The sequence below is a fragment of the Zalophus californianus genome, chromosome 6, assembly GCF_009762305.2.
Source record: "Zalophus californianus isolate mZalCal1 chromosome 6, mZalCal1.pri.v2, whole genome shotgun sequence".
NCBI classification, from domain to species: Eukaryota; Metazoa; Chordata; class Mammalia; order Carnivora; family Otariidae; genus Zalophus; species Zalophus californianus.
In genome coordinates this window covers 105,412,878-105,438,144 of record NC_045600.1, presented here as the reverse complement: position 1 = coordinate 105,438,144, position 25,267 = coordinate 105,412,878, and the positions used below count along the sequence as shown (strand labels likewise).

Sequence of the window (25,267 nt, the reverse complement as noted above, 5' to 3'; positions counted from 1 at the left end):
GGTGCACTATAGCCCCTCTGGCCCTGCCTCTTCAGACCAGAGTTCAAGCAGTTCAGATCCCCAATAGGTGGGGAGGGGGTCCCTGAATATTTATGACACATTGAAATGTAGATTGTAGGTCTGACAGTCTTCTGAGAGGCTTGTCACCTTGGATGGATATACCACCCTCTCGGGGTGCATCGAGACGCTGCAGAACTGGGGACGGGGGAACTGAGGAAAGGCAAAAAATAAAAAAGGCTGCTGGGCGCTGGTAAGCAGGGTCTAACGACTGGTGTCTCTGCTGGGCGCCACCGGACTAACCGCTTCCCCTCTCGGGACCTCAGTTTCCTAATCTGTAAACCAGGTGGCATACTACTCAGGCCTTCGATGCCTTAGGGGGAGTTTATACAGCTGCATCTGAAAGCAGCAGAAACAGTGGGAGTAGGGCCTTTGTGGATCACCAGCCCAAGATCTCCTTGTTAGAGGCTTGCTGTCCAAGACTTTGTCCAGACCTTTCTCAGCATGTCCCAGCCATATACCACCCCTTAGGGGGAGATGCTTCTTACGGTGGGAGGCAGGGTCAGTGATGGTGTGTCCCCCCCAAGCCTTTGCCCTGCATCTGCTAGCTCCAGGAAAACTTGCAGCCCCCAGGGTGGGTGAGGTCCGGGGCTCCAGGACATGGGACTGTGACACCCCACCCCTCCTCCCCCTCACACCTCAGCAGTGTGCCTCTTCCATACACACATCCCTATTTTTCACCAGCCATGTCGGACTTCCACGTGCATCCCCAGGCCGCCGTGGGAGAGGAGGGCGGTGTGGCCCGCTTCCAGTGCCAAATCCATGGGCTTCCCAAACCCCTGATCACGTGGGAGAAGAACAGAGTCCCCATTGACACGGACGATGAGCGGTGAGCCACGCGTGGGAAAGCTGGAGGGAAGACGGGGAGGTGGGCAGCCTCCAGGGTGGTGCTTCTGCAGCTGTGTTGAGATTAAGTGTCCGTGTGGCTGGCAGGGCCCAGATCTGAGGCTGGTGGATTTATCCGTGAGGACTGTGTGTGATCATTGTCAAGGCTGTAATTGTGAGAGCCCTAGTGTGGGTCTGTGATGATGATGCTGACTTTGGGACCTGGCTGTGTCTGTGTGACGTCAGTGTCCCTATGGCTGATGGTGCCCGTGGTTGTGCTGGCGGTCAGCTCTGCTCCCCCCCCCCAAAACAGGTATACATTGCTGCCCAAGGGGGTCTTGCAGATCACAGGACTTCGGGCTGAGGACAGTGGTGTCTTCCACTGTGTGGCCTCGAATATTGCCAGTGTCCGGGTCAGCCACGGGGCCAGGCTCACCGTGTCAGGTGAGGGTTTTTTGCTCTGACTGGTTCTGCCCCTAACCAGCCCCCTGACTTCTCCTCACCCTCAGACCAATCCCTGTTCAACTGAGCCCTGGAGACTTGTCAGCCAAGTGCACAACGCAGGGCACCTTCTAAGCTCACAGCTCTGTGCTCCTTGTGGTGAGGGTTCAGAGGCCCACTCTTTGGCTCAGCTCTCCCCAGGGAAGCCCATCCTCTGCTTACCCCTGGGGCTCTCCCATTGCTAGAGGGCCCCTGCAAGGCTGGGAGCTACGGGATGGAGGTGTGCAAGGCCCTGGCGCCCCTAGCAGCTCCTCTCTGCCTTACAGGACCTGGTTTCTGGGCTGAATTTTGTTCCCCACTCCCCGTGTCCTGGGTTGTGGGTGGGATGAGGTGGGAAGGGTCACAGCTCAAGTGAAAAAACATGGCCTCTTCCTCCCAGGCTCGGGCTCTGGGGCCTACAAGGAGCCAGTGATTCTCGTGGGGCCTGAGAACCTCACCCTGACGGTGCACCAGACCGCAGTGCTTGAGTGTGTCGCCACGGGCAACCCGCGCCCCATTGTGTCCTGGAGCCGCCTGGGTGAGCCTCATCCTACAGCCCCTGCCTCTCCCACCCCTGTCCCACCTCCTGGGAGGGCGGTCTCATCACCCAGCTGTTGGGGGGGGGACTTTGAATCCTGTTTGTTCTCCATGGGGGTCGGTGCTCTCTGGGGCCTTATGGAGGGGGTAAGTTTCCCTCTGCTTGGCAGGACTGGGGAGGTCGGCCTGCCCACTACATTCTCCCTCCCCCTGCACGGGTGGCTTAGCTCCCTGGGTTACCTCATCCAGTCCCGGCAGGCCTGCCTTGCTGGCACCAGGCTCTCCAGGAACCACCCACCCCACCCCTCCCCACCCCCGCGGCAGCTTTCCTTCCCCCAGGTTCTTTTCCCTCCTGCGTGTCCCTGCCCTCGGCACCCTGGCTATACTCCCCGGCAGTGCCACTCCAAACCCCTCAAAATCTCAGCCAGTTGTCACACCCTATCTGTGGGCCCCCCAGTCTCTAGCCTGGCCCCCTAAATCCCCAGCCTAAATCCCTAGGCAGCTGAAGAAGAGAAGTGAAAGGGTGCAGATGGGCCCACATTGTCTGAGCGGAAAGGTCACTAGGGGAAGGAGAGTCTGGAGGGGCTGGGGTGGGGTCGCATTCACAAGGAGACTGTGCCACATTGTAGCAGCTGAGTGATCAGGGAAGGAGGGGGCAGCAGGCAGGATAATGGAGTAGATTTCACCACTTCAGCGACTGAATGGGGAGCTGTCTCCTTGCATTCTGACTGTGCTAATCTGATCCTGGGGTGGGGGGAGGGCCCAGTCCCTGGGAGAGGCTGGAAAGAGTGGCCTCACCATTAGGAGGAGCCCATAGGCACTGCAAGGACCATCTGGTCCAACATTTCCCAAAGCGTGATCTGCAGGGAGGAAAGAATGGCTTGGTGGTCTAACGTCTAACAACTTTGGAAAACAGGTTTAACCAGGTCCCTTTGCTGCGGGACTTCTCAGAGCCTTTGTATTAAAAGGGCAATGTGACAGTCCACAAGTGGAATGAAAATTTGAGCATGGACTTTTTTCAAGAGAGACAAACCAGGCTGGGAAACGCCCATCTAATCCGAACCCTTTACTTTCCTGAGGGGAAGGGACTTGAAGGTTGCCAGCGAATCGGTAAAAATGCTAGAGTTAGAGCCCAGGTCTCTGCTAATAGGCAAGTTTGCAGTGCTGGTCCTGCTGCTTCCGCAACGCCCTGATGCTTGGGAGGAAGGGTGCAGAGTGAAAGATTGAGGTTCCCTGGACCATTCCTCACTTGCCCTCTTCCACACTCTTACCCCCTCCCCTACCTCCTCAGATGGCCGCCCCATTGGGGTGGAGGGCATCCAGGTGCTGGGCACTGGAAATCTTATCATCTCAGACGTGACGGTCCAGCACTCCGGCGTCTATGTCTGCGCGGCCAACAGGCCAGGCACCCGGGTGAGGAGAACAGCGCAGGGCCGGCTGGTGGTGCAAGGTATGGAGCTCCCCAGGCCCGCAGCCCTCTTCTCCTGCCCCATTCCTTCCTGGCTTCATCACCAGCCCTGACCCAAGCTCAGGGCCCTGGACTCCTAACCCTGGCCCCTGCCCCTCTCCGGGCCTCCAGGCCAAAAGGCAGCCCCCAGCTCTCCCCCAGGAAGGCATGTGCCGAGAAGGGGAATGCATTCTGGGTTATCGGCCCCTGCGTGCCCCTCGGGGTGCCCTTGCCATCCCTCCGCCCATGCCCAGTCATTCCCATTTTATAATCTCCGCTGCCTCCCCCAACCCTCTGTTCTTCACACGTGCCCTCCTCCCCACGTGCTGTGTTCCTTCACACACACGTGGCACCTGCACGCTCACACCTGCCTGCACGCTCTCAGGTGTTTCTCCTTCTCACTCACACCCCAGCTCCTGCCCCGCACACGTGCACATGTACAGCTGGTCTCCAATGCGTCCGGCGGGGGGCGCGGGTGTTAGCCTCTGAAGCTGATCAGGTCCTTCTGTCCCTCCTCCTGCACTGGGGCTCAACTGTCCCCAGGAACTGGGCTGGGATCCCATTCTCAGGGGCTTTCTGGGGTGGTTCCCTCCCAGGGAGCTGGGAAAGGGGTGGGAGATAGGGGAATTAGGAACTTAAATGCCTGTTTGTTTAGCATTCCATGTGCCGTTAATCTGTCCAAATGAAAGTGATGGAGCATTTCATTTCTCGGGTGTTAATGGAAGCTGGAGGCCTGGGATTGGAGGAGGGGGGAATTGAATGTAGGGGCGAGGGGAGCTGGTACTGAGGGCTCATCCATCTCCCCGTCATTACCGCCTTCGAGGTGCAGCCAAACCTATTAGCACATTTATTTATTTAACAATTTCCTGAACAGGGAGCTCAGCTTGATTGCTTTCGGATACAAATGTCAGTCTTTTAAATAGTCATTAAAATGGAGTCCTCTCCTGGGTCTGCCTCGCTGGGGCCAGTGAGCTGAGGCCTGCTGTCATCTCCTGAAGCCTGGGCCAGGGTGGAGGGTGGGCTCCACCTGGAGGATTCTCTGAGGGGCGGATGTGTGCATCCCGAGCCCACCTTGTCCCCATACCCACCCATCCCTTCACTCACAGCTTTCTCGTGCCCGTCCACCTACCCCTCACGGCTTCTCTCTGCTCCCCACCCCAGCCCCAGCCGAGTTTGTCCAGCACCCCCAGTCCATCTCCAGGCCAGCTGGGACCACAGCCATGTTCACCTGCCAAGCCCAGGGGGAGCCGCCCCCACACGTCACATGGTTGAAGAATGGACAGGTGCTGGGGCCAGGAGGCCACGTCAGGCTCAAGAACAACAACAGGCATGTGTGTGGTGTGTGCTGGGGTGGGAACGGGGGAAGATGCGGGGAAGGGGGCCCGGATGAATGGCCTGAATGGGCTGTGCCCCTCCTGCCAGGAAAGAGCACTAAATTGGATCCGGAGACTTTGGGTTTGAGTTCCAGGTCTGTCCCCGACTTACGGAGAGACCTCAGACAAGTCGTGTCTGCTGGAGGGGCTGTTTCTCCATCTCTCAAACGGGGTGATCTGGCCAAATTTCAGGGATACTCTGGGAGGAGGAGGCGATCTGAGGCTCTCCCTCCCCCTACAGCACCCTGACAATTTCTGGGATCGGTCCTGAAGACGAGGCCATCTACCAGTGCGTGGCCGAGAACAGTGCTGGATCCTCCCAGGCCAGTGCCAGGCTGACCGTGCTATGGGCTGAGGGTCTTCCTGGCCCCCCCCTCAATGTGCAGGCAGTCTCCGTGTCATCCACTGAGGTCCGTGTGTCCTGGAATGAACCCCTGGTCAACACCAAGGAGATTATTGGCTATGTCCTGCACATCAGGAAGGCTGCTGGTGAGTGGGGGCTCCGTAGCCCCTTCTTTTTATTCACTGTTTCTCATCCCTTTCAATCCTGAGTGTCCTAACCCAACCCCTTCCCTCCCTTGTCCCTCCCCTGCACCCTGGATGCCCTCATTTCACCAGCGCTGGTGGGACTCCCTCGAATCCCTTACACTGCCCTGCCCTCCCCTTCACCTCCCTAGACCCTCCGGAGCTGGAGTACCAGGAGGCAGTCAGCAAGAGCACCTTTCAGCACCTGGTGAGCGACCTCGAACCCTCCACTGCCTACAGCTTCTACATCAAGGCCTACACGCCGAGGGGGGCCAGCTCAGCCTCTGCCCCTGTGCTGGCCAGCACCCTGGGCGAAGGTGAGGCCTGGGTACAGAGTGCGCTACCAGACAGTCCGGGAATTAGAGCAAAACAGCACGCGCACCTGTTCACCATGCTAGCCCACCGGGCGCCCGGCCCCGAGGCCGAGTGGGGTCTGGGTCTACTTGAGAAGGGGGCATCCAGTTCACGTAAAGGTGGGTTTGAGCAAGCAGAGGCCCTGGGGCAGAGGCCAGAGAGCAGCCAGGCTCGTGGGGGCCCCAGGTGGAAGATGGCCCAGCCCCTCACCCCCGGACCTCCTCTGCCTGCAGCCCCTGCCCCGCCCCCGCTGTCGGTGCGGGTCCTGGGCAGCTCGTCCCTGCAGCTGCGGTGGGGACCCTGGCCCCGGCTGGCCCAGCACGAGGGCGGCTTCAAGCTGTTCTACCGCCCAGGGAGCAGGGCCTCCTTCACCGGCCCCATCGTGCTGCCTGCAACGGTCTCCTCCTACAACCTCAGCCAGCTCGGTGAGGCAGCCCGCGCGTGGGGAGCTGGGCAGGGGTGCGGCGCAGGAGTCACCTCTATTCCCCTGCTGCAGCAGAGCTGCCGGTGGGAGCTGGGGTGGGGGGGTCACTCAGCACAGCACTGCTTTTCCCTCAGACCCCAGCGCAGTGTATGAGGTGAAGCTGCTCGCCTACAACCAGCACGGGGAGGGCAATGCCACGGTCCGCTTCGTGTCTTTGAGGGGAGCATCTGAGAGGACAGGTGAGTTGGGGGAGGGGGTTGCTGGGCTCAAGACTGGTGCTCGTGGAGGGAGGAGGGGGCGACGGGGACCCAGGGGAGGTGGGCGAGTGTAACAGCACATGGGGCCCTTGCGAACCTAGGCTTACATCTGAGTTTGAGGTTTGGCGGTATGACATTCTAGCTGTGTGACCGTGGGCAAGTTACTTACCCTGAGTCCCCGTTGTCTCCTCTATAAAATAGGGATAATACCACCTACTTTTTTATTTATTTATTTTTAATACCACCTACTTTATAAAGCCGTGGTAAGGATGAAAGGGTCCATGTAGAGGTGTTATGTGCAGTATCGGGCACAAAGTTAGTACTCGGTAGCGGGTAAAGAGAACCAGAAAAGGTTGGGCTGGGGTCCCAAAGGCAAAGGGGATGTAGACGTGGAGGCGGGTTCAGCTGAGGAAGGAGGAGCTCCCAGAGGTCGGGTGTCTGGAGAAGCTTCGGGCTGGGAGAGCCACAGGGCCCAACCCTCCCCTGCCCCTAGCCCTGAGCCCACCGTGTGACTGCCGGAAGGAGGAGCCCACCAACCAGACGCCCACCACAGGCCTCGTCATTGGCATCCACATCGGGGTCACCTGCATCATCTTCTGCGTCCTCTTCCTCCTGTTCGGCCAAAGGGGCAGGTGGGTCCCAGGCAGGAGGCGGGGGGGCGGGGGGGGCCCTAGGGAAGGCATTGCCGCCGGGGGGGGGGAAAGCAGAGTTGGGGCTCACGGTGTCCAGCCTTCTGTTTTTGCTCCCCCTCCCAAACCCTCCCCCTAATTCTTGGCTCAACCCTTAGGGTCCTCTTGTGTAAGGATGTAGAAAACCAGCTCTCCCCTCCTCAGGGCCCCCGGAGCCCAAGGGATCCTAGCATCCTGGCCCTGAATGGGGCGGGCCGGGGAGAGCGGGGCCAGCTGGGCCGAGATAAGAAGCCTGTGGACATGAAAGAACTGGAACAGCTGTTCCCCCCAGCTGGGGCAGCGGGGCGGCCTGACCCCAGACCTGACCCCAGACCCATGGTGAGTGCCCCCACCTCAAGCGAGCCTCCTGCTTCAGGTGCAGACCACCTCCCCATCCGGCCCTCCCTTCACCTTGCTCACAAGCCTGGGTCCTCGGCCTTCTCCAAGCTCCGGGCACAGAATTTACAGCCGGCGCCCCTCTCTGAGTGCCTGAATCAGGCAGGGTGGCCCGGAGTCCTGAGTGGGATTGGGTCCAGGGCCTGACCCTCTGGCTGGGGGCTCGCGGGCTCTGACCCTCATGCTGACGCCGGTGCGCCGGCCCTTTCCCCAGCAGGATCTGGGAGACCCTCACCCTGCCCTGAGTGAGGAGACCCAGTTCTCCATGCTGCCACTCGAGGGATTCAGCCTTCTGGAAGAGATGATGTCAGAAGCCAAGGGCCCCAGCGCAGGCCCTGCAGCCGCCCTGCCACCCCAGGACGGAGGCCCCGGCCTCCTCAGCGAAGGACAGGCTACCCAGACTCCCACTGCACCAGCTGCCCAGCCAGCTCGCTCGGGACAGTAGCCAGTGTCTGGCAGGTCCTGGAGGGGGCACCACCCCCTTCTCAGGTCAAAGGCAAGATTTCTCCTGTCATGTGGGACTCAGATGGGGGCTTCCCAGCATTTCTGTCCTGACTGACCCTCAGATGGTCAAGACCTAAAGTAGCCTCAGCAGGGACCCCCCGCCCCGCCCCCCCGCCCCAGGACCTGGCGGGGTTTCTGCAGGAGCCTCTCCCTTGGACTAATGTCCCCCCTCACCTCTGTCTGGTATCCACATGACTTGGAATGGAACTAATGTTTTCCTTTAAAAAAAGAAAAAGAGAAGAGAGAGGAAGGTGAATTAGACTCCAAAAATACGCCCCTGCTGTGGCTGGGCCCCTGACACTGTCACCCTCCACTGACCTTGTTTTCTCAGGATGGATTTTTGCTATTTGGCTCTCAGTACCTACCTCAGCCGGAATGAATGTTCTTGGGGGAGTTGGGCCGTGGCCTCAGCCCCCCCCACCCCACAGAGCCCCAAATGCACTCCTACCTCAAGCCCCTGTAGGGGCAACCCCCTCTCCCTCCCCATATGGTTGTCCAGAGTTTAAAAAAAAAAAAAAAAAAAAAAAGGAAAAAAAAAACACTTCCCCATTTCCAGGTGTGAAAGAAACATCTACCTCAAGGCTCGCTGGCTATCCGGGCCTGTGTTGTATCACTGGACCCTCTTCCTGCCCGCAGCCCTTCGATCCCGCCCCTAGAGAGGAGGCCAGAGGCTAAGTCACCAACGGTGGGCCTCTCAGGACCGACAGAAACAAAGATGGAATTAGTCAAAGAAAATGTGAAAAAAAAAAAAGCCAAAAATGAGAGGAAAATGTGTTCCTTGAAGTACACATCGCTCCAAACCAGCCACCTTCCAGCACACTGCCGCTGCTCCACCCTGTCTCGTCTGCCCACTCCAGTTTCAACCCTCTCCGCCAACTGATCCTTAACTGGGATCCCGACAACCCGCTCCCTGCCCGGGCCTTGCCGGGGTGGGGTTGGGGAGGGTCACCCTGAAGCCTGCCTCCGATCCTGCCCAGACCCAGAGCCCCTGGAGCGGGCTGGCCCCTGGAACATACTGTGCGCGTGACCGCTGTGTGCGTGTGTTGGGTCGGGAGGGTCCCTGGCAGACATGGCCCAGCCCTCTAGCCCATGGGACACAGCCGGCCTGACCCAACCCCTGGACAGTGGGACGACCACTGTCAGCAGATGCGGCTGGAAGATATTTTTATACAAGGTGTGTTTAAAGATTTATGTTCTTGTGACTTCTTGTTTTTCTTTTCTGTCATGGTGTTTTTTGAAATACGTAAAGTAGGAAGAAAAAAAAAAACCCAAGAAAACAAAGACCTATTTTTGGTTAACTCATTTTTTTAAATAGAAGGAAAACTTTTTTTTAAAGGAAAAAAAAAAGTGTATTCCTTAAGTATGAGATTAGACCATAAAGTCCCTGACCCCCAACCCCCTAGGGAACCCCCCCCAAGTTTAGTTAATTAGATGAAGAAGATAGAATTTGTGGTGTTTTCCTAGAAGACTGGAGTCGTGTCCATGTGGACTCGGGAAAGGGCAGTCTGCCCCTTCTCCCAAATGCTGGGCCTGTGCCAAAGGTCCTCAAAACTCCCACACAGTGCCCCCTCTGTCCCTGCATTGGCCTCTCGGCAGCCCCCTCATCCCGGAAACCCCTCTCCCACGGGAAGAGTGGTCTGGGGTAGGAGCCGGGTGAGGAGCCACCTGGCCTGACTTGACCTGACTTTTGTCACACTGTACTCATTTTGACTGAATAAAAGTCCTGTTGCCAAAGTGAACCTTGAGTTTTTTGGTGGCTGTGTCCGTCAGGTCCTGGGCAGGGGTGGCAGTGCCGGGATTAGGGGGGCCACTGGTGGGCCCGGCTGACCCTCACAGGGTCAGAGTCCAGAATAACGGCAGCCCCCGTGTACCGCTTACAGGCACCTTGTATCCTGGGCCCCCACACGGAGGCAGGTTCCCTGGGTCCCCGCACCCTTTCTGGGAAGGTAGACTGTCGAGTTATCGTCATGTCATTTTACAGATGGTGAAACTGAGAAAGGAGAAGAGAAATGAAGGAACTGTCGAAACTCTCACACAGCTAGTTATGGTAGGACCAGAGTTTGTGTCCAGACCAGGCCACCGGGTTCCAGGGTCTGTATTCCGACCACGGCTCTATACCTCCTTAGCTGGCAGTGAGGAATCTGAGACCAGTCACTCCCATACTGAGCCGGGTACTTTTCATGCATGTTTGCCAGGAAGGACTATTTTTGTCTCCAATCTACGGTTGAGGAATGGGATCTGGCTGAGTGACTCTTTCCAGGGTTACAGTTATGGCTATATAGCCATAACTCCTGGCCAGGCCTCTCCATTACTCCCTGTCCGCTCCTCAGTCCAAGCTCCTGAAGCCAGGTGTCTGGAGCTGCCAAAGCTTAGGATAGGCCAAGAGACTTGGCTTAAAGGTGGTAGTGCTGACAAAGATCTGGAGGTCTCAGTGGGCCTCAAGCCTAGCAAAAGGCAATGGTGCAATGCAACTGCTTAGAATGTCAGTGTTGCCTCTACTGCGGAAATGGAGAGTCAAGGCTCACCCTGAGAAGCTCTGCAGGTCTAGAGGGCTGGGCTCTATATCCAGAGGCACATTTTGTGAGGAGCAAACCAGGACAGTGGTTTGCAAGCTGGGCTTCTCCAGCTGTGGGGAGGGGTATGGGGGTGAACCTCTCTGCAGGGGGATTCCACTCTCCCTGCCCACACTCAATAAGAGCGGCTCCAATTTATCTAATATGTTGGGCTCTTCATGAGATTTCATTTGAAAACAGGGTTCTGGGGGCACCTGGGTGCCTCAGTCAGTTAAGCGTCCAACTCTTGATTTTGGCTCAGGTCATGACTTCAGGGTCATGAGAGAGAAAACAGGGTTCTGCTCCTAAAAGAACATTTGAAAGCCCTGGACTGGCCCTTCTGGAAGAGGCCTGCAGGTCAGGCCAGAAACAGTGATGGTGTGTGGATGCTGAACCGAGAAAGAGAAGCCTGAGGCCGCCACAGTACCTGTCTTGAGTCTCCAGGGGAAGTGGTTGACTTGCCCAGATTTTCCCAGATAAAAGATCCAAGCCCAAATATCGACAGAATACCTCACCTCTCTTTACACAGAACTTTGCAACACAGGACTTCTTCAACAACACCAGCCATCCGAGGGCTGCCTGGGAAGGTCGTGGGTTTGTCATCTGGTCAAATAGATCCTGCAGGGGATGGGAGTAGACCAGGTGAACCCCCAGTGTCCCTGTCCCCTCCAAGAGTCCAAGAGGCTAGTACCTTCCCCAGGGGGGCATCCAGAAACATTTAGAAACCACCTTGTATGACCCACGTAGATGTATGCAAGTTGCATACATGCAAATATAGGCAGGGCCTGTTCTAACAAGGCTGGACCAAGCTAAGGTAAAGGGAAGCAGGGTTCCAATTAGGAAGATTAGCAGAAATAGGAGTCAAAGCGGGGTTGGGGGGGTGCCTGGCTGGAATCTGGCTCCCAATCTCCAATAGTCCTGTGGCCTCAGGCGGAAGACACCGACCCCCATACACAACACTTTCTGCCCCAAGGGGCAGAAAGCAGCCACTGCCCGGGCTTGCAACAGGGTCCAACTGTCTAACGCTCGGTCACAGGCCACCCCACAACTTAGTGGCTTGATCTACCATCTATTTCGGTCAGACATTTGCAGTCTGGGAGGGGCTCAGCAGGACAGTTGTCTGCTTTCCCAGGCAGCGGTGGCTGCGGCTTGAAGGCTGGGGCTGGAATCATCTGAGGGCTTGCTGGCTCTCACGTCAGGTGGCTGATGCTGGCTGTTGGCTCCCACACCCCACGTGGCCTCTCCAAGTGGCCTGGGCTTCCTCAAAGCACGGTGGCTGGCGTCTAAGGACAGGTGACTAGAGACTAGTTTCCGGCCAGGCAGAAACTGCATCACCATTTCGAATCTAACCAAGGACATTGTGTGGTGTCACTTCCGCCACATTCCGTTCATCAGAAGCAAGTCACCACGGCCAGCCCTATCCCAGGGGAGGGGAAGCAGGTTCCACTTTCTGATGGGAGTAGAGTCAACGTTATGGACATGTTCTCAAACTATCACAGGACCACTTCGGGGGCAGGGGGCAGGTGGAGAACACGTGGGAGCTGGGGGCTAGGTGAGCAAGAAGCTCCCCGCAAGAGGACCCAGCCAGAAGGGGCTGCTGCTGGGGCTGGAGGACACGGGTGCTCCCGACTCCTACACAAGCCCTGTTTATGGGTCACATCCCTATCGTCAGTGAAGAGGGATCCTGGTGTCCAGTCCTGAGGCCCCTGTGAACACCACAGCCTGCTCCCTCTCCTGCAAGGAGGCCGGTGCACGCCTGAGAGCCCCACCAGCCTGGGTCGGTAGAGCGCAGAATACCAGCACTGGAAGGGACCACGGTCTCTCTCGTGAGACAGATGCAGGGTGGGAGCCGCTCAAGGGCACAGGGAAGTTAGAGGCAGGGCCAGGGCTAGCACCCGGGCTGGCCACACCCTGCCTGAAGTCCCTTCCACTCAACCCAGTCAGACCCTCAAAACCGAACTGTGCTCCAGAGCCTAGAGGGAAGGGAGAGGGAGAAGGGTGGCGGGGAGGGAGTCACCTTGCTCAGGACAGGGAAAGGGGGATCGGGACCGGAAGCGGAAGTGAAGGAGTGGGGACAACCAGAGATGGTCCAGGCCAAGGTCACGGAGGGGGAGATCTAGACCCATGCGTCTCTCACAGACAGCTTTATAGGGTCTGATTTGGGAACTCTGTTGCTTCCCCGGCCATCTTGGGGCCACCTGGGGCAGGAAAGGGGGGAGGAGAGTAGAGGGGGAGAGAAGGCCCAAGGGAGCCAGATTGACCAGGGAGCGAAAGACCTTGCTCCTCGGGCTCAAGAGGGATGTACCCTGGACTTGCATCTCCCGAGGACACAGATGGTCACCCCGCACCATGTACCCACTGCCACACTGCAGCAGGGTCTGGCCCTGGCCGTCACTCCAAAATGCCCACAGCCTGGGGCTCCTTCTCCCCTGAATGCCTATCATGTCCTGTGCTGTGCAGGTCCTTGCCTCATGGTCTGGCTCCCCACGATAGACTTTGTATCCCCAGGACCCACTCGGGAACTGAAGGCAGGCACGCAGGAAGAGGACATCTGACTGGAATGCTGGGGACACTGTCACGAAGCTACAAAGAGTAAACTCTTTGGTCCCATCCCTGGCTGGTATGGTACCACCTTGGGTTAAACGACAGGGGAGTTTTGTGCCTGAAAGCTTGGGGTCATCTTTCCCGTGACTAAACCCCCAGTTACTGGGGCTGAGGCTAGGAGAGGAAGAACCGGAGCCCCAGGAGAGGGAGTGGTTTCTCTGCCACGCTCTGCTCGGGTGCCACTTTATGGAGGAGCTTCTCCAACTCCAGCCGGTGGCTCACCAGCCAGAAACTCTCAGCCTTTTGCCACCTGGGAGCTAGCCCAGAGCTCGTGCTCTGTTGTTGAGAATGACGAGCTCTGTCTCCTAGTGAGAAGCATGGCATCCCCTGGAGCTGAGGCGGTGGTCTGGCCCAGGTGGCATTTGACGGGTGTGGTCTGACCCCTGGGCTCAGCCGTTTTTAGTCATGTGACTGTGAGGAGTTGCCTTAACTTCTTTAGGCCTCAGTTTTCTCATCTGTAAAATTGGGATAATATGCTCCTACCTCAAAGGGTTGTCGACTCAGCTGGCTTCTTTACAGAAACTGATAAGCTAAACCTAAAATTCATATGGAAATACAAGGAACAAAGAAGAACAGAGTTGGAAAACTCACTTCCTGATTTCAAAGCTTACTACACAGCTACAGTAATGAACAGAGTGGGGTAACTAACATAAGGACAGACAGACAGACCAACAGGATAGAACTGAAAACCCAACCCAGGAATAAATCCTCACATATAAATTGAACTTTGGCAAGGATATCAAAACCATTCATGGGGAAGAAGACACTTCTCAACAAAAAGCACTGGGACAAGAGGATATTCACATGAAAAAGAATGAATCTGGACCCCTTCCTCACACCATGTAAAAACAATTAAAATGGAGCAAAAACCTAAATGTAAAAGCTGGCACGTAGAAGAAAACGTAGATGTACAGATTTGTAACCTTGGATTAGGCAAAAATTGACATAATGCCACAGGTACAATCCAAGAAAAGAAAAAATACCATCAAAAACCACCAAAAAAAAAAAAAACACATCAAAAGTAAAAACTTTGTGCTTCAAATGACACCATCAAGAAAGTACCAAGACAAGCACAGAATGGGAGAAAATATTTCCAAGTCATATCTCTGATAAAGGACTTGTATCTAGAATATATGAAGAATTCATAACTCAGTAAAAATAATGATAAAAAGACAAGCAACCCAATTTAAAAATGGGAAAAGGTGGGGCACCTGGCCGGCTTAGTTAGTAGAGCAATCAGTTCTTGACCTCGGGGTCGTGAGTCTGAGCCCCACATTGGGTGTAGAGATTACTTAATATTTAAAAAGAATAGGCAAAGGCTCTGAATACACATTTCTGCAAAGAAGATATGCAAGTGGCCAATAGCACGTTAAATAAATAAAAAGCGAAACCCCAATGCGATACCACTCTGTTCCCACTAGGATAGCTGGAATAAAAAAGTCACATACTTGGGGCACCTGGGTGGCTCCCCACATCGGGCTCCCTGCTCTGCAGAGTCTGCTTCTCCCTCTGCCTGCCACTGCTTTGTGCTCTGTCAAATAAATAAATAAAATCTTAAAAAAAAGAAAAAGTCACATACTATCAAGTGCCGTCGAGGATGTGGCGAACTCCAAACCCTTACACACTGCCAATGTGAATGTAAAATGGCACGGCTGTTGTGAAAAACAGTGCCCATTCCTCAAAAGGATGGACATAGAGCTACTAGATGACCCAGCGGTTCCATTTCTCAGTGTTTAGTCAAGAAAAATGAAAACACACAAGTTTATACAAAAACTTGTACGTCGATGTTCATAGCTACAAGATCTGTGATAGATCAAAAGTGGAAATAAATGTCCACCAGGTGATGAATGGATAAACAAAATGTGGTATATCCACACGATAGGATATTATTTAGCAGTAAAATGGACTGGAAAACTTGATGCTAAGTGAAAGAAGCCAGTCACAAAAGACCACATATCGTATGGTTCCATTTGTATGAAATGCCCAGAAAAGGCAAATCTACTATAGAGACCAAGAAGAGATAAGTGGTTGCCTAGGGCTGGGGGTTAGGGAAAAATGGGGAGCGAGTGCTAACGGGCACAGGGTTTCTTTCTGGGGTGATGAGAATGTTTTAAATTTGGTTGTGATGATGGTTGCATAACCCTGTGAATATACTAAGAACTACTAAATTGCCCACTGTAATGGGTGAGTTGTATGGTATACGAATTACCTTTTTATAAACTGTCATTAAAAAAAAAAAGTAGGTGGGGGCGCCCGGGGGGCTCAGTCCCTTGAGCGTCTGACTCTTGGTTTTGGCTCAGGTCATGATCTCAGGCTCCCGAGTTGGAGCCCCAGGTGGGACTCTGCACTCAGCTGGGAGTCTGCTGGAAATTCTTTCTCCCTCTCCCTTTGCCCCTCCCCCGGTGCGCGAGCGCTCTCTCAAATAAATCAATCTTTTAAAAAATAATAAAAAATCGGGCACCTGGGTGGCTCAGTCGGTCGGGCGGCTGCCTTCAGCTCAGGTCATGGTCCCAGGGTCCTGGGATCAAGCCCCACGTCGGGCTCCCCGCTCAGCGGGGAGCCTGCTTCTCCTTCTCCCTTTGCCTGCCGCTCGCCCTGCTTGTGCTCTCTCTAGGTCAAGTAAATAAAATCTTAAAAAAAAATTTAATAAAAAAGCATAAAATTAAAAAAATTTTTTTAAAAAGTAGCTGAAAGGACTCAATGAGTTTGTAATAAGGGAAGTGTGCAGTTTGTGTTCAAGTGATCCCATCGTTACAGGAAGAGAGATTGGGGTGGGCAGGGCAAGGTGACCCCAAGTGGAAGGTGAAGAGTGGGATAAAGGAGAGGGCAAGCTTGAAGGGACCTCCGCACCTGGCCTGGCTTCCGTGCCCCCGAGGGAGTCTCTGGAGGGTCGCAGCAGCCCAGCCGGGAGGCTCTGCTCTCCCCGGAGGAGGGCTGTGACGGGAGGGTTTTGCTGCCACCATGTGGAATTGGTGAGGATTACAGCTATGGGGACTACGGTCGGATGGAAGCTCGCAGCTCAGATGTGCTCAGCCCCACACAAGGGAGGCGGAGCAGGCCCTCAGTGAACTGACTGCACAGGCGTGAATAAAATTACTGCTATCTATCCAAATGCTCACTTGAGTGGTAACAGCAACAAGCCGTGGAAACAGAAGAAAACGCAGTTCCTAGGAATCCAGGATTAAGGAAGGCTTCGAAGAGGAATGATGGAGGCGGAAAGGGCTCTGAGGCTGAAGGCACAGCGGAGCAAAGGGGAAGGGCGGGCTGTGACCTCTGAGCAGCCAGGAAGCTATCATCTGCTGCACGGGGCTTGGCACTTAGTAGATGTCCAAGAAAGAGATGAATGAATGGTTACTAGACTTCCAGAGCACATGCTTTTTTGCACAGTTGACGTGTCTGAGGAAAGCTCAGTGTGGCCTTCCAGGTGGAAAGGGAACCAGCAAGAGGGTCAAATGGCCAGGGCCTTCCTCAGGGAAGGGAAAGAGACTCCGTGGAGTCCTGAGTGATAATGATGAGGCCTCTGTTACTAATTCTGGTGGCCTTTTGTGGAATGCCTCCCCGTTACCTCATCTGAGTCTTCTCAAAGCCTTGTGGGGGGCAGGGCTGGACTCTCTGTCACCCTCTCACTTAACAGATGGAAACTGAGGCCCAGAGAAGTGAGGTGGTGGAGCTGGGGCTGGAACGTTGGCCTCCTTGTCCTAAGCCCATACTGGCTACTGACTTGCTGTCTGGGTGCTGAGGAGAAAGGACAGGGGAATCTCATGGTGGGGAGGAGAGGAAATGGTCTAAACGGGCTGAGATGAAGATTTTCTTCCTGCATATTGAGGAGAGACCCAGGGATGTCAGACCCTGGAGTAGGAGGGTTGAGGAAGTTGGGCACGTCCTAAAATGCAGGTTAGGTCAGGAACCTGCCATCGCTTCCCATTGCTCCCAGGGCAGTACAACACCTTTGGCCTGGCGTTCAAGGGCCCCCTCATGGGAGGCAGCGTAATCCAGCGGCTCAGAGCACAGGCTTGGGTTTGTAATCCCCACTCAGCTGCTGTCCAGCTGGGCGACCCTCTGGGACCATTTCCTCCTCTAGAAACCACAGAGAAGGACAGCACCTGCCTTGAAGGTTGTGAGCAGTAAACAAGTCAGTCATGTAAAGCACTCAGGACCACGCCTGCTCTTCTTCTTCTTCTTCAGAACAGAGCCCAATTCTTGGCTCCTTTTGTGGACTCCAATCCTTCAAGCCGGGCTCCTGGCTTCTCCAGCATGTGCCAGGCACAACGCCACCTCCAGGCCTTTCTGCAAGAAGCTCCTTCAACCTGGAATGATCCCACTCCACTGGTCCTTGTTCACGGCCGTCTCCTGATGTCCTCCCTGGTTCTCTCCGGTTAGAACCACTTCTGCTGCTGCCCTTCCTTACCTTTTTATAAACTGTCATTAAAAAAAAAAAAAAAAGTAGGTGGGGGTGCCCGGGGGGCTCAGTCCCTTGAGCGTCTGACTCTTGGTTTTGGCTCAGGTCATGATCTCAGGCTCCCGAGTTGGAGCCCCAGGTGGGACTCTGCACTTGCTTAACCCTCTCATACGGAACTACTTCCTTCCGCAGCAAATCTGCACACGGTGTCTACCTGTGATCCCTGCTTGGGGAATTTAGGAAGAGTTTCCTGAGGACGAGCACGGTATCTTACCTCTTTGTGAGCCAGCCAGAGCGGGCAGAAGCCCTAACCACGCACATGCTTGTGGAAAGCAAGCCAGAGGGCAGGAAAGCAAAGCCGAAGGAAAGCGGGGGCAGGTGGAGAAAGAAGAGAGAGAGGGGGAAGGTGAACGGGACGTGAAGCCAAGAGAGACTCTGGGAAAGGCGGCCAGGGCTGGTTTCTCTTGAAGGCTTCGGGGAGGAGAATGGAGACTGGGTGATCTGCAGCTCTCCCGGGGCTCTGATGTTCATTCCTTGAGCCACAGCACTGCAACAGACTCTGGAAAGCTCACAGTGGCTTTGGACTGGCTAGTTCAGCCCTCCGAAGCTCCACTGCCCCATCTGTAACGCAGATAATAATGGTACTTAATCCAACTGGGTTGTTGTAAGGATCAGATGAGAAAAATCCCAGGAAAATCCCTGGCACCTGGGCCATAGTAAGTACTCAATAAATGCTGGTTCTGAGAATTTCAGACATGTCCGAATAAAAGGCTGCTCGCTGCTGGGGAGGGGAGGTGCTTCCTAAGCTTGGAGAGATGCCTTTTGTCCCAGAGCCCTGCCCAGTGGCCACACAGAGGTCACACGGTGTTTTCTGCAGGGCCTTCCCACCCGCCCCTGCAACAAGAAACGCAATAAAGCCTCCTGATTGCTTGATTAAGGGAAGTGGATACACAATTAATTTCAATTTTAGGCCTAACCCTCCCAGCCTTTCAAAAAGAACTGCACACCCTATTCCAATTTACACACTGAAACAATATGGAATTTTCCAGCGGGTTCTGAAGCCTTTGAAGTGACCAGACCAGACTATTGATTTATTTCCAACTAACCTCTCTCTTTGAACCCAGAGGGGTCAAGGTTAATTATACAATAAAACACCCTGTGCCCAGCTGCCCCCTGTGAGGGCGCAGGGAGCCCCCAGACTTTTCCAAGCCGGCAAGCAGCGGATCGTATTTCTGATTCCCTCTCTGCATTCATTTCCTTCATCAGGACCCATTAAGGAGAAGGAAAAAAACCCTCAACCCCTCATTTCCTCCCTGAGAGATAAATTTTAATTTGCTGGAAACCAACAATGGGGATCTAAACCATGTTTCCAGGCTGCACCCTGCGGTTGAAAACTCTGGCTGGGAGCACAGCACCTATTCCGGGCTGGCTGAGAACCGGGGTGTGGGAGGCAGAGGGAAGCAACCTGGCCTGCCTCCCCCACACAGGGCGAAGGGAGCCCCCCAGAGGGCCTGACTCTGTGGATGCTTCCAGAAGGACCAGGGGGCTAAAGGGGGTTAACCCACTGGCTGCAGCTTCTCCTGAATACACGCAGTCGGCCTTCAACAGCCTCACCAGGTGGGCACCACCCAGTCCCTGTGCCCATAGCTGAAACGGGCTCGGACTGGCACCGAGCGTGACGGGTTCCTGTTGTCACAGGTAGGCAGTGGCGGGGCCATGACCGGAACCCAAACTTGCATTCTCCTTGTAAAAGAATGGATTCTCTTCCCCTGCATCTTCCCACCCCACGGAAACATCATGTAAACGTTCTTTTTATTTCCATCATTAAAAGAAAAAAAAGAAAGATTCAAAGCTATTATCTAATGCAAAGTCCACGATCCAGCATCCCCAGGTGTCCAACAACATCCACCTTAGCTGTGTTTCCCAGATCCAGGATCCAACCAAGACTCACGCCCCTCTCTGGGCTGTCATGTCTCTTTACTCTCTGCAGTTCCAGAACAGACCCAGCCTTCTCTGTTTTTCCTGACACTGACATTTTTTTAAAAAAGATTTTTATATATTTATTTGAGAGAGAGAGCACAGATGGAGAGGGAGAAGCAGGCTCCCCGCTGAGCAGAGAGCCTGATGTGGGACTCAATTCCAGGACCCCAAGATCATGACCTGAACTGAAGGCAGACGCCCAGCTGACTGAGCCACCCAGGCACCCTGACATGGACATTTCTGAAGGGACAAAGTCAGTTGTCCCGCAAGTGACCCCCAAGGTGGATTTGTCTCATGTTTCCTCCTGACTAGAGAATCAGATAATAATTTTTGCTACAAACAATTCATATGCTGTATTCCTTTTAGGGCATCACATCTGGAGGCCCATGACGCCAACTGTTTTTGGTGAGGGACCCAGGATTTTCAGCTGATGTTTGTTCTCAGCCTCCTAGAGGCTTCTTGGCATGGAGGTGCCTTTAGCATTGGCCACCAGATGAGCATGCTCTCTGGGACTCTTCCCACCCACAGACAACAACCTAGAACCTTGGGAGGAAGTCCACCAAACACAGCCTAAGATGCATTTTTCCAATTCTTCTCACTGGAACATTCCTATGTTTGCATCGGCGCTCCATAGCCACATCTCTACCTCCGTGAGGCCTTCATAATTCTGAAAGAATCAATGCTCCCTCCTCTCTGCTTCCACAACCCTTTGTTTCTGGCTCCTTGAGTGATTTATCTCAAGGTAGTAAAGGTCACTGTGGAGCTCTTACTGCCCCCTATACGCCCAGGCTCCACCACAGAAGGTTCTCCATGAATAATGCCAGTCTGCCTTGTGGGTGATCTCAGTTTTACATTTGAAAGAAAAGCCCAACATCCAATAATGAATCAAAAAGCTGTTTGAGTCCTTGCTGAAGAGCCTGGAAGAGGAGCTGGAGGGCGAATTAGATTGCGTGTCATTCACCAGAGTCCAAAAGAGCCTCTCTGCCCATCTTTCTCCCTGTCATCTCATGGCTCCTCCTTCACCTCCAAACCTCTCTGCTTTCTCTCCTTTTGCCCAAATCCCTCCTCTTTTCGGATCAATTTCAAGTATAAGAAAAACATATTAATTTAGTTCAAACAAACAATACCCAGAAGCATTCTCCTGTTTAAAGCACCAAAAAAATTTTGCCTAAGTCCCCTCTCAACTGCCCCAAGCCCAGTGCCCTCCTAGGGACAATACCATTATCAGCTTTGGGCTCCTTCCAGGCCTTTTTCTATGGCATACAGACTTCCATATATAGATATGCTAAATAATGTTTCCAATTTCCAGTGCTGCACCGAACCTTCCACTGTCTCCCTGTGCTCATCAGCATGTGTTTCTGTAGAGTAGAAATGAGGGGATCTGCTGGGTCTGGGGCACATGCATTGTGGACCTAATGGAGCCCGCCTCGTGATCACCACCAAGACCCTGTGCATCCTTACTCCCCGCCAGTGGTCTGTGATAGGACTAGGCCTGCTTTTCTTCCATGGGCAGCTTCCTTCTCTCCCAAGACTGCTCTGTGGACCCTGGTGCAAGGGTGGCTTAACATCTGTAAATCAATCAAGGTAATACACCACACTGACAAAAGGAAGGATAAAAATCAGAGGATCATCTCAACAGATGCAGACAAAGCATTTGACGAAATTCAACATCCCCTTATGATAAAAACTCTCAACAAAGTGGGTATAGAGGGAATGTGCCTAAACATAGTAAGGGGCATACATGACAAACCCACAGCTAACATCATACTCAATGATGAAAAGCTGAAATCTTTTCCTCAAAGATCAGGAACAAGAGAAGGATGCCCACTCTTGCCACTTTTTTTTTTTTTTTAAATATTTTTATTTATTTATTCATGAGAGACAGAGGGAGAGAGAGAGAGAGAGAGAAGCAGAGGGAGAAGCAGGCTCCCAAGGAGCAGGGAGCCCGATGCGGGACTCGATCCCAGGACCCTGGGATCATGACCTGAGCCGAAGGCAGACGCTTAACCATCTGAGCCACCCAGGCGCCCACCACTCTTGCCACTTTTATTCAACATAGTATCAGAAGTGCTAACCACAGCAATTTGACAAGAAAAAGAAATAAAAGGTATCCAAATTAGAAAGGAAGAAGTAAAACTGTCACTGTCTGCAGATGACATAATATAGAGAAAACTCCAAAGACTCCACTAAAAACTGTTCAAACTAATAAATGAATTCAGTAAAGTTGCAGGATACAAAATCAAAATACAGAAATCTAAAATCTTTCTATACACTAATTATGAACTATTAGAAAGAGAAACTAAGAAAACAATCCCATTTACAATTACATCAAAAAGACTTAAATACCTAGGAATAAACTTAACCAAGGAGATGAAAAGATCTGTGTTCTGAAAGCTATAAGACACTGATGAAAGAAATTGAAGAAGATACAAATAAATGGAAAAATATTCTGTGCTCATGGATCCAAAGAATTAATATTGTTAAAATGTCCCAAAGCAGCCTATAGATTCAATGCAATCCCTATCAAAATTCCAAGGGAGTTTTTCAGAACTAAAATAATTCTAAAATTTGGGGCACCTCTGTGGCTCAGTCGTTAAGTGTCTGCCATTGGCTCAGGTCATGATCCCAGGATCCTGGGATCGAGCCCTGAATCAGGCTCCCTGCTCAGTGGGAAGCCTGCTTCTCCCTCTCCCACTCCCCTGGCTTGTGTTCCCTCTCTCAATGTGTCTCTCTCTGTCAAATAAATAAATAAAATCTTAAAAAAAATAATTCTAAAATTTTTTTGGAACCACAAAAGATCCTGAGTAGCCAAAGCAATCTTGAGAAAGAAGAACAAAGCTGGAGGTTAGAAAATCATGCTCCCTGATTTCAAACTATACTATAAAGCTACAGTAATGAAAACAGTCTGATTTGACATAAAAATAGATGCATGGATCAATGAAATACCATCGAGAACCCAGAATTAAACCCACACACATATGGCCAATTAATTTATGACAAAGGAGCCAAAAACATACAATAGAGAAAGGACAGTCTCCTTAATAAATGGTGTTGGGAAACCTGGATGGTCACATGCAAAAGAATGAAAATAGTCCACTATTTTAAAACATACACAAAAATTAACTCAAAATGGATTAAAGATTTTTTTTTTTAAAGACTTTATTTATTTATTTGACAGATAGAGACACAGTGAGAGAGGGAACACAAGCAGGGGGAGTGGGAGAGGGAGAAGCAGGCTTCCCACTGAGCAGGGAGCCCGATGTGGGACTCGATCCCAGGACCCTGGGATCACGACCTGAGCTGAAGGCAGACGCTTAACGACTAAGCCACCCAGGCACTCTGGATTAAAGATTTTTTAAAAAGATGGATTAAAGATCTGAATGTAAGACTTGAAACCATACAATTCCTGGAAGAAAAGATAGGTGGTAAGCTCCTCAACACTGGTCTTAGTGACATTTTTGTGGATCTGACTTCAAAAGCAAGGGAAACAAAAGCAGAAATAAACGAATGTGACTAAATCAGACTAAAAAGCTTCCACAAAGTGAAAGAAACCATCATCACAATGAAAAGACAACCTAATGAATGGGACAAGATTTTTTTCAAATCATATATCTGACAAGGGATTAAGATCTAAAATATTTAAAGAACTCATACAAATCAACAACAAAACACCAAACAACCCAATTAAAAAATGGGCAGAGGATCTGAATAGACATTTTTCCAAAGAAGACACACATGGCCAACAGGCACACAGAAAGATGCTGAACATCACTAATTATTAGAGAAATGTCATTCAAACCATAATGAGATATCACCTCACACTGGTTAGAATGGCTATTACCAAAAAGACAAGAAACAAGTGTTGGAGAAGATATAGAGAAAGCTGAACCCTCATGCATTGGTGGTGGGAACGTGAACTGGGGCAGCCACTGTGGAAAACAGTATGGAGATTCCTTAAAAAAAAAAAAAAAAAAAAGAATAGAACTACCATATGATCCAGCTTTTCCATTTCTGGGTATTTATCCATAGAAAATGAAAACACTAACTCAAAAAGATACCTAACCTCCATGTCTACTGCATTATTTTTTTCTTAAAGATTTTATTTACTTATTTGACAGAGAGAGACACAGCAAGAGAGGGAACACAAGCAGGGGGAGTGGGAGAGGGAGAAGCAGGCTTCCCGCAGAGCAGGGAGCTGGATGCGGGGCTCGATCCCAGGACCCCGGGATCATGACCTGAGCTGAAGGCAGACACTTAACAACTGAGCCACCCAGGCGCCCCATCTACTGCATCATTATTTATAATATCCAAGACATGGAAACAACCTAAATGTCCATCTATGGATGAATAAAGAAGATGGTATTTACATACATATATACATACATACAATGGGATATTACTCAGTGATAAAAAAAGAATGCAATCTTGCCATTTGTGACAACATGGATGGACCTCGAAGGTATTATGCTAAGCAAAGAAGTCAGATGGAGGAAAACAAATACTGTAAGAATTCATTTATATATGGAATCTAAAAAAACAAAAAACAAAAACAAGCTCATGGATACAGAGAACAGATAGAGGTTTACCAGAAGGGAGAGGGAGTGGGGAGGCAAGCAAAACTGGATAAAGGGACTCAGTTTTATGCTGATAATGGTAAGTAGACTTTAGTGGTGATTACTTTGTAGCACATACAAATGTTGAATTATAATGTATACCTGAAACATACAATGTTATTTACCAATTTTACCTCAATTTAAAAAGAAAAGAGATCCTAGGAGCTTTTCCCGTTGGTAAACACCTAGTTCAATCCCAACAAGCCCCATCCATTGATTTTAGCTGATTCAGAAATGATTTAATCTCTAGATATTCTTGTTTTCAGGTTGGAATTATCCTCTTGTTAAAAAAAAAAATTCAACTGAGCACAATTTTTTTTTTTTTTCAGTAATCTCTACACTCAATGTGGGATCAAAGTCCATGAGATCAAGAGTCACATGCTTTTCCAACTGAGCCAGCCAGGTGCCCCCAACTGAGAACATTCTAAAGCTCTTACTGGCTTTCTTTCATTTTTCTTAAGTAATCTCTACACCCAATGTGAGGCTAGGCTTGAACTCATGACCCCAAAATCAAGAGTTGCATGCTCAATCACTGAGCCAGCCAGGTGCCCCTCTTATTGGCTTTCTTTAATGATTCGAGCAGCATCCAACCTAGCAGACAGAAGGAGCTCTGAGGAGCTGTACAAAACGAAACACTTTTATAGGCAGAAGGGAGGGTGAACAAGGAAGTTGTACGAGCAAAAAGTAGATTCGATATGGCAAGGTCAATTTCCTTTAGATGACAGGGGTCTATCTATCAGGCAGATTAGCTGCTAGTGCTGATCAGGTAATTCCTTTTTTTTTTTTAAGATTCTATTTATTTATTTGAGAGAGAGAATGAGAGAGAAAGAACATGAAAGGGGGGAGGGTCAGGGGGAGAAGCAGACTCCCTGCTGAGCAGGGAGCCCGATGCGGGACTCGATCCCAGGACTCCAGGATCATGACCTGAGCTGAAGGCAGTCGCTTAACCAACTGAGCCACTCAGGCGCCCTGATCAGGTAATTCCTGACTGGCTGATTTAAGATTCCATTTCTAGGAGAGCCAAAACTGTAAATTAAGTCTCAGTTTGGTGACTTGGGGCTTAGCATAAACGACTCCATTCTGGGTCTGTTGTCTTCTTTTTTAAACACTAACCTGGCTTCTTTCTCGTTTCCCTGTGTCCTTCTTTCTCCTTGTCCCCTGGTCCCTATCCATCTGCCTCTCTGACCCTGCAGTCCTCCTCAGCCAGACTGGCCAGTGCCCCTGGAGCCAGGCTGGGAGTGAACTTGCTGCCTCTGGGCCAAGGTCCCACTC

The 25,267-nt window shown here is 52.0% G+C and overlaps 1 protein-coding gene and 2 long non-coding RNA genes across 4 annotated transcripts in view; 1 reads left to right on the top strand and 2 right to left on the bottom strand.

The window, feature by feature from the left end:
• The window catches only part of IGDCC3 (immunoglobulin superfamily DCC subclass member 3), a 39,864-nt gene extending 30,128 nt beyond the window's left edge, over positions 1 to 9,736 (top strand). Inside the window, exons 3-14 of one of the 2 annotated variants that reach the window (XM_027568820.2) lie at positions 742 to 886; positions 1,196 to 1,326; positions 1,763 to 1,900; positions 3,191 to 3,349; positions 4,508 to 4,673; positions 4,961 to 5,208; positions 5,397 to 5,561; positions 5,832 to 6,023; positions 6,157 to 6,261; positions 6,773 to 6,911; positions 7,067 to 7,286; positions 7,561 to 9,736. In XM_027568820.2, coding sequence (XP_027424621.1) covers positions 742 to 886; positions 1,196 to 1,326; positions 1,763 to 1,900; positions 3,191 to 3,349; positions 4,508 to 4,673; positions 4,961 to 5,208; positions 5,397 to 5,561; positions 5,832 to 6,023; positions 6,157 to 6,261; positions 6,773 to 6,911; positions 7,067 to 7,286; positions 7,561 to 7,788 — 2,036 coding nt within the window. In that variant the 3' untranslated portion in view covers positions 7,789 to 9,736. Of the gene's footprint in view, positions 1 to 741; positions 887 to 1,195; positions 1,327 to 1,762; positions 1,901 to 3,190; positions 3,350 to 4,507; positions 4,674 to 4,960; positions 5,209 to 5,396; positions 5,562 to 5,831; positions 6,024 to 6,156; positions 6,262 to 6,772; positions 6,912 to 7,066; positions 7,287 to 7,557 lie in introns of both variants that reach the window. The other variant, XM_027568819.2, reaches the window with a different exon arrangement.
• On the bottom strand, positions 6,528 to 14,510 carry LOC113908574. Its single transcript, XR_003515530.2, has 5 exons — positions 14,452 to 14,510; positions 10,915 to 11,017; positions 8,423 to 8,499; positions 8,022 to 8,065; positions 6,528 to 6,891 (listed from the first exon to the last, which is right to left on the bottom strand). It is a non-coding gene; the product is annotated as an uncharacterized LOC113908574 (long non-coding RNA).
• A 1,932-nt stretch (positions 14,511 to 16,442) lies between these two features.
• The window catches only part of LOC113908575, a 29,611-nt gene continuing 20,786 nt past the window's right edge, over positions 16,443 to 25,267 (bottom strand). Inside the window, exons 3-4 of the long non-coding RNA XR_003515531.2 lie at positions 17,677 to 18,023; positions 16,443 to 17,422 (exon numbers count right to left, since the gene is read on the bottom strand). This is a non-coding gene — a long non-coding RNA (uncharacterized LOC113908575). The remainder of the gene's footprint in view (positions 17,423 to 17,676; positions 18,024 to 25,267) is intronic.